Source organism: Poromitra crassiceps (genome assembly GCF_964638095.1).
Source record: "Poromitra crassiceps genome assembly, chromosome: 13".
Taxonomy (NCBI): domain Eukaryota; kingdom Metazoa; phylum Chordata; class Actinopteri; order Beryciformes; family Melamphaidae; genus Poromitra; species Poromitra crassiceps.
Window position 1 is genome coordinate 46,188,239 of NC_139644.1, and position 12,056 is coordinate 46,200,294.

At 48.3% G+C, this 12,056-nt stretch overlaps 1 protein-coding gene across 1 annotated transcript in view; it reads right to left on the minus strand.

Moving 5' to 3' along the window:
* doc2a (double C2-like domains, alpha) overlaps nucleotides 1–12,056 on the minus strand; it is a gene marked incomplete at both ends in the record, with an annotated part of 147,162 nt that overhangs the window by 97,129 nt on the left and 37,977 nt on the right. The window contains one exon of the mRNA XM_083650127.1: nucleotides 7,691–8,023. Within this exon, the coding sequence (XP_083506253.1) occupies nucleotides 7,691–8,023 (333 nt within the window). The remainder of the gene's footprint in view (nucleotides 1–7,690; nucleotides 8,024–12,056) is intronic.

Consider the following 12,056-nt stretch of genomic DNA (forward strand, 5'->3'; position numbering starts at 1 on the left):
TCATGGAGGTATCTCCTTTACATTGCTATGCAAGCTGTATCTTCTCATGGAGGTATCTCCTTTACATTGCTATGCAAGCTGTTCCTTCTCATGGAGGTATCTCCTTTACATTGCTATGCAAGCTGTTCCTTCTCATGGAGGTATCTCCTTTACATTGCTATGCAAGCTGTTCCTTCTTATGGAGGTATCTCCTTTACATTGCTATGCAAGCTGTATCTTCTCATGGAGGTATCGGAGAACCTGGAGAAGGGGTGGTCGTGGAGGTCGTGCGGGAAAAGTTGCGACTCCTACTTCGTGTGGATTAAGCAGTAGTGTTTTTCCTGCGAGAGAGAGGTAGAGCTACAGAGACAGAGAGCTCCATAGCTTGCAAGTCAACTCAAAGACTGGAGCAAAGGTCTTTTCCTAAGATGGCGACGACATGAATGACCCCGGCCTACTCTGCCTGTGATTGGCTGGTACGTGCCTTCCTTGGTTTGGCATTGGCCAGGTTTTAGGCATGAGGAGTGAGATTGGTTAGGGTTAGATTAGCCAATCAGAGGCAGAGTAGCCGGGAGGGAGGGGGGGACTAGTCTGGTAACCAGGCTCCCCAATTAATCCTTCATTAGGCTTAGTTCACACCGGGCACCGAAGCCTTGCCTTTACCCGCGCTTTTAAATAGGCGTCCGTTTTAGTCAACGAGGCTGTGTACACTGGGCGCCTGAGCGTGAACCCTGCGTGTACCCACGCCTCGCCTGAGCCTTGCCGATTTTATCGTTTAGGCGTGAGTTCTATTTTGAAGCCGACTAGGCGCGTGCAGGCAGGCTTCTTCTGTCAAGCCATGAAAGAAAAACGCGACAATATCCGTGGGAAATGGCAAAGTCAACTGAATTTCAAAATAAAATGGAGTTACTACAACAGTGTTGAGCAGAGAGAGAGAGAGAGATTGACGGGTGGCTATCACGTGGGGCTTTCTCCCCGTCGGCAAACAAATCTTCAGGAGAGAGAATAGCGACCGAAGAAGCAAGATGGACAATGTTGTTGTGCCAGGCTGCCAGCACATATTCTTGCAAGATTACCTCTCTAAAAGGTCCGACTATAGTCAGACCTGGTTATACATATCCAGCATCAATAGAACATTAAATATATCAGATTTATTTTACCTACCCATGATAATTCGGGACCACACATGAAAAAATACAGTCGGGAGAGAGGAGAGGCGCTTGTGACTCGGCTCCAGGTTCAGCGTGCAAAGGTGTGCGGTGTGATCGCAAAAGCGTGTAATAGGTTCACGCCCAGCTCAAGGTCTGCAGGCGTAGGCGTGGGTTGAGGCAAGGCAAGGCAAGGCGTAGGTTCCCTGCGTGAACGTAGCGTTAAGGGTCTGGACTCAAGCCTATCCACCACTGATTCCGTGACGCATTTTACATCACAACGCATCACAATGGAAGTGCTGAGGTTCTGCTCGAGACGTGGAATCTGCTCCGAGGGCGGCTGTTATTGTTTATTTTCTAAGTATGCGCACATCCAGGGAGAATCCCATAGAGAGCCGCAGGGATGACGTATTTTTGTAGGCTGAATGCGGAAGTCCCGAACTTCCTGGTTCAACACTGTTTCTGTCTATGGGATTTTTGAATGGGTTTTTGGGGCGATGCTTCAAATAAGGTATCTGGGCAACGCAAGTTTAATCAAACGCGAACCAAGGTTCAGCGGGATAATCTTCACACATGAGGACCACTTTCATGAGTTTTGAAGCGTAAATGCGAGCCCTAGAGGTAAAAAGCTCGTGCTAAGCTAATCCAGAACTACACACTGTCGCATAGGCTTCCACGTCACGTCAGCACTCAACCTGGACTTTTGTTGATGTGTGCACTGATTACCCCGGGCTGAACGGGGCTGAACCAGGTGAGGGAAAGAGAATTTCCGTGTTCGTCCTTTGAGTGATGACGTTATTGACGTATATATCCCCATCGACTCAACAGTGTAGTCCCATTTAGCCGTTTGCTAGCTAGCCGCCCTTTTAACGGCACATAAAAGCTTCAAAACTCATAAAAGTGGTCTTCATGTGTGAAGATGATGTTACTACCATCTGGTTCGCGTTTGATTAAGCCAGCGTTGCCCAGAGAGCTTATTAGAAGCATCGCGCCAAAAACCCATTCAAAACTCCCATAGGCGAAAACTGTGTTGAACCAGGGCTGTTAGCATCGATGATTTCCGGACTCGTTACTGCGGCTCTCTATAGAGAGCCTTAACGAGCCTTAATGAGTTGCAGGTGGTGGGGGCGGAGTTTCTGCAGGCGGAGAAAGGGAGCATTTTTCTCCATGAGGAAAACAGAGAGAGAAGGTAAACACTGCCCATGTGCTTCTATTACAGAGATGATATATGATACAAAGTGGGTTGATTATTGGTAAAGCCATTCTTAAATGTGTTGAATCCAGTTGAATCCCAAGGGATTTTGCTTATGAATTGTCCGTGTTTTCTCTCTCTCTCCTTCTCTCTGCCTGTCTGATATAAACACAGCTCTCCGGGTTTTCTCTCTCTCTCCTTCTCTCTGCCTGTCTGATATAAACACAGCTCTCCGGGTTTTCTCTCTCTCTCCTTCTCTCTGCCTGTCTGATATAAACACAGCTCTCCGGGTTTTCTCTCTCTCTCCTTCTCTCTGCCTGTCTGATATAAACAGAGCTCTCCGGGTTTTCTCTCTCTCTCCTTCTCTCTGCTTGTCTAATATAAACACAGCTCTCCGGGTTTTCTCTCTCTCTCCTTCTCTCTGCCTGTCTGATATAAACACAGCTCTCCGTGTTTTCTCTCTCTCTCCTTCTCTCTCCTTCTCTCTGATATAAACACAGCTCTTCAGTGCAGCTCTTCATCTCCCTTCTCTCTGCTGAGAGGAGCAGGATAGGGTTTACTTTAAAGCCGTATGCCCAATCTGGCCAAACACGTCTGTTCTACTCATCTACAGGTAAGCATCAGTACAATCCGGGAACCCATCGGTTAAACAACAAAAAAACTATTTTTTTCTCTAACCTCTGGGGGCAGCAGCCCCGTTTCAATGTGGTGCAACAGGAACTCAAGAGGCGCGGTCAACAGAGGAAGAAAATCCCTTTCCGCTCCCTGCAAGCTCTGCCATTGGCTCCAACCGACCGGCTCCGCCCATTAATGCATCTCTTTTCCGCTCCCTGCGTGTCGCTCTCAAATCCGTCCGTCGCTGTGAAACAACAATAACAAACTGTGTTGTGACTCATCTCTGTCCAGTGTCATTTCAGCACCTTGGACACGCCCCCACACAGTGCATGTGAATGAATGGGAGGCGGAGTCAATCTACAAATGTGCTGGGAGGAACACCTGGCACAGATTTGGACTTGATTGTGGAGCTGTCCAACTTCTCCATAAGAAAAACCCACTTATTTGTAAATAAACAATATATTTTTGACTGCAAAAGAAATCCTTGTGAAAGTCTCGTCAATTCTGGGAATTCCATTACAAACTCGAGCTCGTTGCTAATAGCAACTTGCTATACGCTGAAAATGGTAAGTTTGGACTACACACCGGTCACGTTCACTTCATTTTCATCAGGTAAAGCGCAGCTTTTGACAGAGCCTGCCGACAGATTTTCGATGCAAGTCGAAAGTCTGTCTGGAGAGATGACCATCAGTATGCTAGTCTAGCTAGACCGCCTAGGATCTTCATTCTGGTGGCTAGTCTAGCTCAGGTTGTAGACCACCTAGGATCTTCATTCTGGTGGCTAATGGGACATTTTCAAGGATGAGGAAGGCAGAAGGCAGTGGGACTATTTACAATAGAACTACTGTACCTAACTACATATATCTGGCATTCAGGGAACTAAGTAAACATCGACATATTTAAAATTGGCATAGTTACATCTTTTCAAACTTTCACGTGAGAGTACAATGCAGTACTTCCCAATGTTTCCAATGCAATGTAATCTTAGTTTTTTTCTTCTCAGTTTCATAACACAATAAACAAGAGGTCACGCAGTTACATTGAACAGTCCAGCACAGTGGCAAAAGGGCAGTACTGCACTGCAGTGCATCGAGTGTTTGAGAGAACATTAACCATTAACTCATTGAGTGCCAAGGACGTCGATCGACGTCAAAGTAAATAGTGACGTAGAGTGCCAAGGACGTCGATCAACGTCAAATACGTTTTTTGACGGTGGGACGTGGATCAAAGCCTCCTTTATCTCCTGTACAAATATTGTAGCTATTGGATGTGTATAACCTATTTTACAGACATTAGGTGGCGACAGTGCTCTCCAGATTAGAGAAAGTTGAGGCAAAAACAGAGAAGAAGTCGTTGGGGAAACGGAAATCGCATCGCATCCGTATGCATCGATATGCATGAAGCATAACGTTAGCTGTGCCTGCAGCAGCCAATCTGCTCCCACAATTGAGCCCCTCCGTGTCCGTTGCGACAGCCCATCCGCATGATCAGCCGTGGAGTTGTTATTATTCTCAACTGGAAGCATGGGAGCCGGTGACAAACACACGCGGAACGCTGTAAAAAAGCTGGATGTAGCGCACCCTTCACTGTGCACAGCAAACGCAGCAGAAAGCCACCAGAGACACTCCCACGGAGGAGGGGTTTGCAGTTGAGGGGGGGGGGGGGGGGGGCACGTTGTGTGCTGCACGCAGAGCAGCACACAACACTGACCAGACAGACCCAGACAGCAGGACAGGATTGGCAAACGCAAGCCAGAATATCCGATGCCCACCAGCAGCAAATCAAGACCAGCAAGAAGCTGCAACCAGCAGCGCACGCAGGGGCCAGCGCTGCTGGTTGCAGCTAAAAAATATTATTCTGCCAAACAAAATTCCCTGGCCTTCACTGTTTTATTGAAGGAAATTATTTTTGAGGTGTGACTACATCAGAAAATTAGCTTCAGAGTCAGTGATGTGCTTGAAATGTTTAATTTCACAAAAGGCTCATTATCTCAGCTACTAGAAAAAAACGGCTGTTTTTGGTTAAATCAAGCTATCTTCTCCGGCTGATAACTAAAGAACGGAAAATTATATCAATAAACCTGTTTTTGCTGATGATAGAAGAGAGTCTCATCGTTCTTTTTGCGTGTTCGGTGTTTACATAGTAATATCACACAATATTCTGTGGGCCTCGAGAAATCACTGAAAAAAGCTCTGAAACTCTGGCACTGGGAGCGTCCGTTCTCCAAAAGTGGCTGGCACTCAATGAGTTAAACAGCTGTTCAACTGGCTGGAGGGGGAGCATTAAGCTGCCAAGCACACACACACACACACACACGCACGCACGTGCACACACACAGACACACACACATACAAGCAGGCACACACACAAGCAGGCACACACACACACGCACGCGCACACACACAGACACACACACATACACAAGCAGGCACACACGCACGCACGCACACAGACAGGCAGGCACACACTCTCTCTCGTAACGGGACAAGCCCGTCTTTTATTGTCACACAAACACCACAACACATGCATGCGGCCACAACACACTCATGCTGACCGTGGCCGGTGAAAAGTGTCCTCTGCATTTAACCCATCCAGGCATGTCCTTTCCTCCGGGGGGCAGGCCAGGAGCAGAGTTTTTTTTTGTGAGTGAAATGTTGCATTGTCTCCCCTGATTCTAAGTATAGTCGAATCGCTTGGTTTGAGCAAGTAAAACATTTTTTATAAGCATTTTAAGCAAGGTTTATGGAAAAATGAATGGCAGATGAAATCCCATGAAGAGGGAGAGGTTGCTTATAAAAATTATTTTACTTGCTCAAACCAAGCGATTCGACTATACTTAGAATCAGGGGAGACAATGCAACATTTCACTCACAAAAAAAGAAAAAAAAGTTTTTTTTTTTTTTTTCAATAAACGAATTTTGACTTTCAATAATAAAAGTCGATCTTGATAATAACAACGATTATTCGAAAATTCGAAATTCGATGCCCATCCCTACTTGATATCTCACAAACATGTCACCTTCCCAACAACACACAACAAAAGTCACGTTGTGGTCTTAATCTGCTGCACTGGTATCAGCCTCTGTAATCTGCTGCACTGGTATCAGCCTCTGTAATCCCGCTCATGCTGAGTTCCCCATAAAGTCATCCTCTTTGAGCTTTTCACCCCCCAAAGAGAAACAGCAATGGAGCGTCTCTTTCAGAAGCATCAAACGTATCAACCCCTCAGATCTCTCCAGCCTGATCAATTCCTACCCCTGCTGACCTGGTGACCCACTAGAATGACTGTCTCCTCTTCCCTTGACACCCTGCCCCCCCTGAAAACCCACACAGTCTCCCTCACCCACACCGCTCCCTGGTTCACCCAGTCTCCTTCACCCACACCGCTCCCTGGTTCACCCAGTCTCCTTCACCCACACCGCTCCCTGGTTCACACAGTCTCCTTCACCCACACCGCTCCCTGGTTCACCCAGTCTCCTTGACCCACACCGCTCCCTGGTTCACCCAGTCTCCTTCACCCACACCGCTTCCTGGTTCACACAGTCTCCTTCACCCACACCGCTCCCTGGTTCACACAGTCTCCTTCACCCACACCGCTCCCTGGTTCACCCAGTCTCCTTCACCCACACCGCTCCCTGGTTCACCCAGTCTCCTTCACCCACACCGCTCCCTGGTTCACCCAGTCTCCTTCACCCACACCGCTCCCTGGTTCACCCAGTCTCCTTCACCCACACCGCTCCCTGGTTCACCCAGTCTCCTTCACCCACACCGCTCCCTGGTTCACCCAGTCTCCTTCACCCACACCGCTTCCTGGTTCACCCAGTCTCCTTCACCCACACCGCTCCCTGGTTCACCCAGTCTCCTTCACCCACACCGCTCCCTGGTTCACCCAGTCTCCTTCACCCACAGCGCTCCCTGGTTCACCCAGTCTCCTTCACCCACACCGCTCCCTGGTTCACACAGTCTCCTTCACCCACACCGCTCCCTGGTTCACCCAGTCTCCTTCACCCACACCGCTCCCTGGTTCACCCAGTCTCCTTCACCCACACCACTCCCTGGTTCACCGCCGACATTCACCAGTTTAAGATTACCGGGGCCGGCGACTTGAGCAGCTCTGAAAGAAAACCGGACTGTCAGTTCACACCCAAACACCTGCACCAATAAAAGATACTCACGCAAAGGCAACACCAGAATCCTTTTCTCTACTGGTTCTCAACTGGTGTGTCGGGACCCAAAAGTGGGTCTTGGGACCGTTTTGAGTGGGATGTACGCATGGAAGTCCTCATCTGTCCTCATCCACACATTTGTTACATCCCAGATCGATTACTGCAACTCTCTTCTGTCTGGCCTACCCACAAACATGCTCAACAAATCATTCAGAAGTCAGCTGCGCGGATCATCACCCCGCACAAATCTAAAGATATTTCATAGATACAGTAGTTTTGGGGTAGGCTAGCTATTTTACAGTTTACAGTTCTGACAGAGCCTTTTGATGTATTTGGTGTAGTCTGAACAACATCAGGCTATCTCTTGGCTCAAGTGTTGAGTGTCTATTCTATGGGATCAAATAATAATAATAGTCATGATCCCTAGGAGGGGGATGCTTGTCTGAGGGGAGGCCCACAGTCTCAGACTTTGAAAAGCCCCCTGCTCTCAGATGTGTATAAATGCACCACATGACACACAAACACACACACACACACATGAAAAACCACATGACACACAAACACACACACATGCCAACAGCCAGGCTCACTGCAGTCGTCACTGTCCGAGCTGATGACCTCCACCGACGTGTCCATGCTGCTGGCGAGCGACCCGGCCCCGCCCACGGCGCCTCCGTGGGGCAGCAGAGGGGACAGGAGGTGAGGGGCCCCCCCGCCCATGCTGGAGCCCACGCCCCCCCCAGGGCTGAGGACCAGCGGGGGGGCGACTGGGGTGGGGGAGGTGGGGGACAAGCGGGGGAAGTAGGCGGAGATCTGGCGGATGGGTCTGATGGGGCCGGGGCAGACGTCGATGGCCATGTGTTCCTGGATGGAGATGCTAAGTTTCTTTCCTCCGTCTTTCCTTCTTTCCACCGTCATAGAGTCTGGGGGGAGAAGAAGACAACATGTCAGTGACACGCCGATCACTCCTGATTCATGTCCACATGAGCTATAGCAGGGGTGAAACTGTGAGCCTCCCACAAGACAGAGCTTGGAAAAAGGCACCCACCTTGTCCAATTCCTGGATGTCTATGGCATCATGATTATGCTGTTTGATCCCATAGACCAGGTTTTATAGAAAATTAACATTCTAAATCTAAAATAACATTTCAATATAATAATCTACTTTTTATCCGTTTGGTAATTGTAATAATTTGCAATTGGTTATATATATTTAAAAAAAACATCTGCATTTGTGGGGAGCTTAAACATTTAATCAGTAAACACCCAGTTAAAAACAGCTGTATTTTCCACCTTTGTAATCAAGAGAGAAATTTGACTTAATTCACAACTTGAAAAATCCTCAAGGTACTTTGAAAATCAGCTTTATTGTCCATCTTTTGTAAACAATTTGCCATGACAATTTGCAGGGGTGCAATCTCAGGAGTGAACACAGTATCCGCAGCCACATTCAGACACTGTTTCACAAAGTCACCACATGAAAAAGCTCGTCCACCCTTTGCAATCAGTGCAGATATCTGATAACTTGCCCGAGTTGCATTCTGGATTAAAAATCGGGTTTGGAATCCCAAATCCGTGGCGGGCCAAAACAAACAGAGCGCGGGCCAAACTTGGCCCGCGGGCCCCAAATAGACCCTTTTCACGGGCGCCATTTTGTGTCGAAAAGGCAGGATAAACACAGGTGCAAGCAAAACACTAATGAAGGTTTCCAACTTCCAATCATGGAAGATGGAAACCCTCATTACTGTTTTGCTTGCACCTGTGTTTATCCTGCCTTTTCGACACAAAATGGCCACCGTGAGAAGGGTCTATAGGTCAGCACTGCCATAGACATTCAACTATATTCTTCAGGGGGCCTCATTGTCAGAAAGCGAAGGGCCCGGAGGCCCGGCCGTTTCCCTGAGCTAATATTATCATCAGCGCCACCACATTACTTTTACACTTACTTTCTTTTCTTTTTTTTACTACCTTGCAAAAGTCACCTACTCACAGGCTCATGGTCCATGTTTTGATTTTTTTTTTGTAATTCTATTTTCTTTTCAGAAGTAGAAATAAAAAAAATAGTAATAAAAAAAATCTAAATCCATCCACAGATTGAAAAACGGAAAATGACTTGATTTTTATCTGCTGATGAAGCCTCTGTGTCATTGAGAGAAGGGGAGAGAGGAGAGAGAGGGGGACGAGAGACAGAGGGGGAGAGAGAGAGAGAGAGGCGAGAGAGAGGGAGAGAGTGGGGAAGAGAGAGAGAGAGGTGAGGGAGAAAGGGGGGTGGAGAGAGAGATTTTTCCAGTGTGACTTGACTATAAAAAAGTAGTATAACTAATGTCCTATTTTTTCACATCCATTCACTGAGCATCCCCTGAAACCGCTTGGGGAGACCCACCTACAACTTTGAGTGCCAAAGTCCCGCCCCTCTGGCTCTGGTAAAGCCACGCCCCTCTGGCTCTGGTAAAGTCCCGCCCCTCTGTCTCTGGTAAAGTCCCGCCCCTCTGGCTCTGGTAAAGTCCCGCCCCTCTGTCTCTGGTAAAGTCACGCCCCTCTGGCTCTGGTAAAGTCCCGCCCCTCTGTCTCTGGTAAAGTCCCGCCCCTCTGGCTCTGGTAAAGTCCCGCCCCTCTGGCTCTGGTAAAGTCCCGCCCCTCTGTCTCTGGTAAAGTCCCGCCCCTCTGGCTCTGGTAAAGTCCCGCCCCTCTGGCTCTGGTAAAGTCAGGCCCCTCTGGCTCTGGTAAAGTCCCGCCCCTCTGTCTCTGGTAAAGTCACGCCCCTCTGGCTCTGGTAAAGTCCCGCCCCTCTGTCTCTGGTAAAGTCCCGCCCCTCTGGCTCTGGTAAAGTCCCGCCCCTCTGGCTCTGGTAAAGTCCCGCCCCTCTGTCTCTGGTAAAGTCCCGCCCCTCTGGCTCTGGTAAAGTCCCGCCCCTCTGTCTCTGGTAAAGTCACGCCCCTCTGGCTCTGGTAAAGTCACGCCCCTCTGTCTCTGGTAAAGTCCCGCCCCTCTGGCTCTGGTAAAGTCCCGCCCCTCTGGCTCTGGTAAAGTCCCGCCCCTCTGTCTCTGGTAAAGTCCCGCCCCTCTGGCTCTGGTAAAGTCCCGCCCCTCTGGCTCTGGTAAAGTCAGGCCCCTCTGGCTCTGGTAAAGTCCCGCCCCTCTGTCTCTGGTAAAGTCCCGCCCCTCTGGCTCTGGTAAAGTCCCGCCCCTCTGGCTCTGGTAAAGTCAGGCCCCTCTGGCTCTGGTAAAGTCCCGCCCCTCTGTCTCTGGTAAAGTCACGCCCCTCTGGCTCTGGTAAAGTCCCGCCCCTCTGTCTCTGGTAAAGTCCCGCCCCTCTGGCTCTGGTAAAGTCCCGCCCCTCTGGCTCTGGTAAAGTCACGCCCCTCTGTCTCTGGTAAAGTCCCGCCCCTCTGGCTCTGGTAAAGTCACGCCCCTCTGGCTCTGGTAAAGTCAGGCCCCTCTGGCTCTGGTAAAGTCAGGCCCCTCTGGCTCTGGTAAAGTCAGGCCCCTCTGGCTCTGGTAAAGTCACGCCCCTCTGGCTCTGGTAAAGTCAGGCCCCTCTGGCTCTGGTAAAGTCCCGCCCCTCTGGCTCTGGGTTCAGGAGCCCAAGATATTTCATTCCCATAGACCAGTGGTTCCCAAATAGAGCTCAATGGTCATGTGACGTTTCTTGCCTCAGAAGTCAATTAATTTTCTCCATAGACATTTTGAAAAATCCTTATATAACGAGTTTTAAAGGGACAGTTGGGTTTTGTTTGAAGTGGGGTCCTATGAGGTGCTTGCATACAGTCAGTGTTCTGGGTAAAGCACTGTGGACCCATCGCACTCGGCACTCTCAATGCTTCCGGCTCAGAGCGGTTTTCCGGTAGCTTTGGGGGTCAGCTACTAAAACGTAACTTAGCCACCTAAAAGAACGCCCACCTAAACAAATCAATATCAGTGTACATGTACGCTCTATTTTGACAATTTTCAGTGCTTTACTTTACCGTCAAACAGCCCTCCCCTTTGGCACTACATTTCCTCCCAACCGTAGAACTACCATATTCCTCCGCTGAATGGCTGCACAGAGCCTGGATTACTCCAGGATTATTTTGGGTTATTTCTCCCGGTTTGTTATTGAAGACACAACAAATAGAATACACAAATGAAAACATGAGTGATCTTGACAGCAAGGACGATATGCCATTCACCTTGGTGACAAGAGGATACAATTATGAACCAGAGAGAGTAATATACAGAAGAGGAACTTTTGCAGAGAGAGAGTGAACAGGCAGAAAGAGAGATACGAGGAACTGCCATAATATGCTGCTTTACTAAATGCCGGTGCCCTGCAGACCTTTTTCACCATTCCCAGGATAAATTGTGGAAAACGTCCCAGACAAGAGGGGCCAGGTGACTTGTTGTCTCTAAAGTAAGTCAGTGTTTTGTCTCTCTTCTAAACCTTCCTGTTTTATAACTGGCAAGGATGATAATCCCACCACCTCCAGCTGATATGTAACGTTATAATATAGACTACAATAATATATAATATAGAGTAATCCAGCGCCTTTGTATCATTATTAATGATTTGTATCATTATTAATGATTAAGTGGGTTGATTACCGGTAAAGCCATCCTATAAGGAGTAGTAGCACTTGTAGAAAGTAGCACTCTCAAAGCGAGCACATGCAAAAGCAAAGTTAAAATGTCATTTCTATTGTTGCACGATGGGATTTGTCCTTTAACCCATTGGGATGTGCATCATTTGAGTTTAAATGAACATGCGTGACGAAGCAAGAAGGCATTTTCCCAGGAAATGTCAGGAAATGCGTATCGTGGAATTTAAACCATTTACTGTAACAAACTGCTGCTAGAGTTATCTGTGTGTTAGCATTTACTGTAACAAACTGCTGTTAGAGTTATCTGTGTGTTAGCATTTACTGTAACAAACTGCTGTTAGAGTTAGCTGTGTGTTAGCATTGACTGTAACAAACTGCT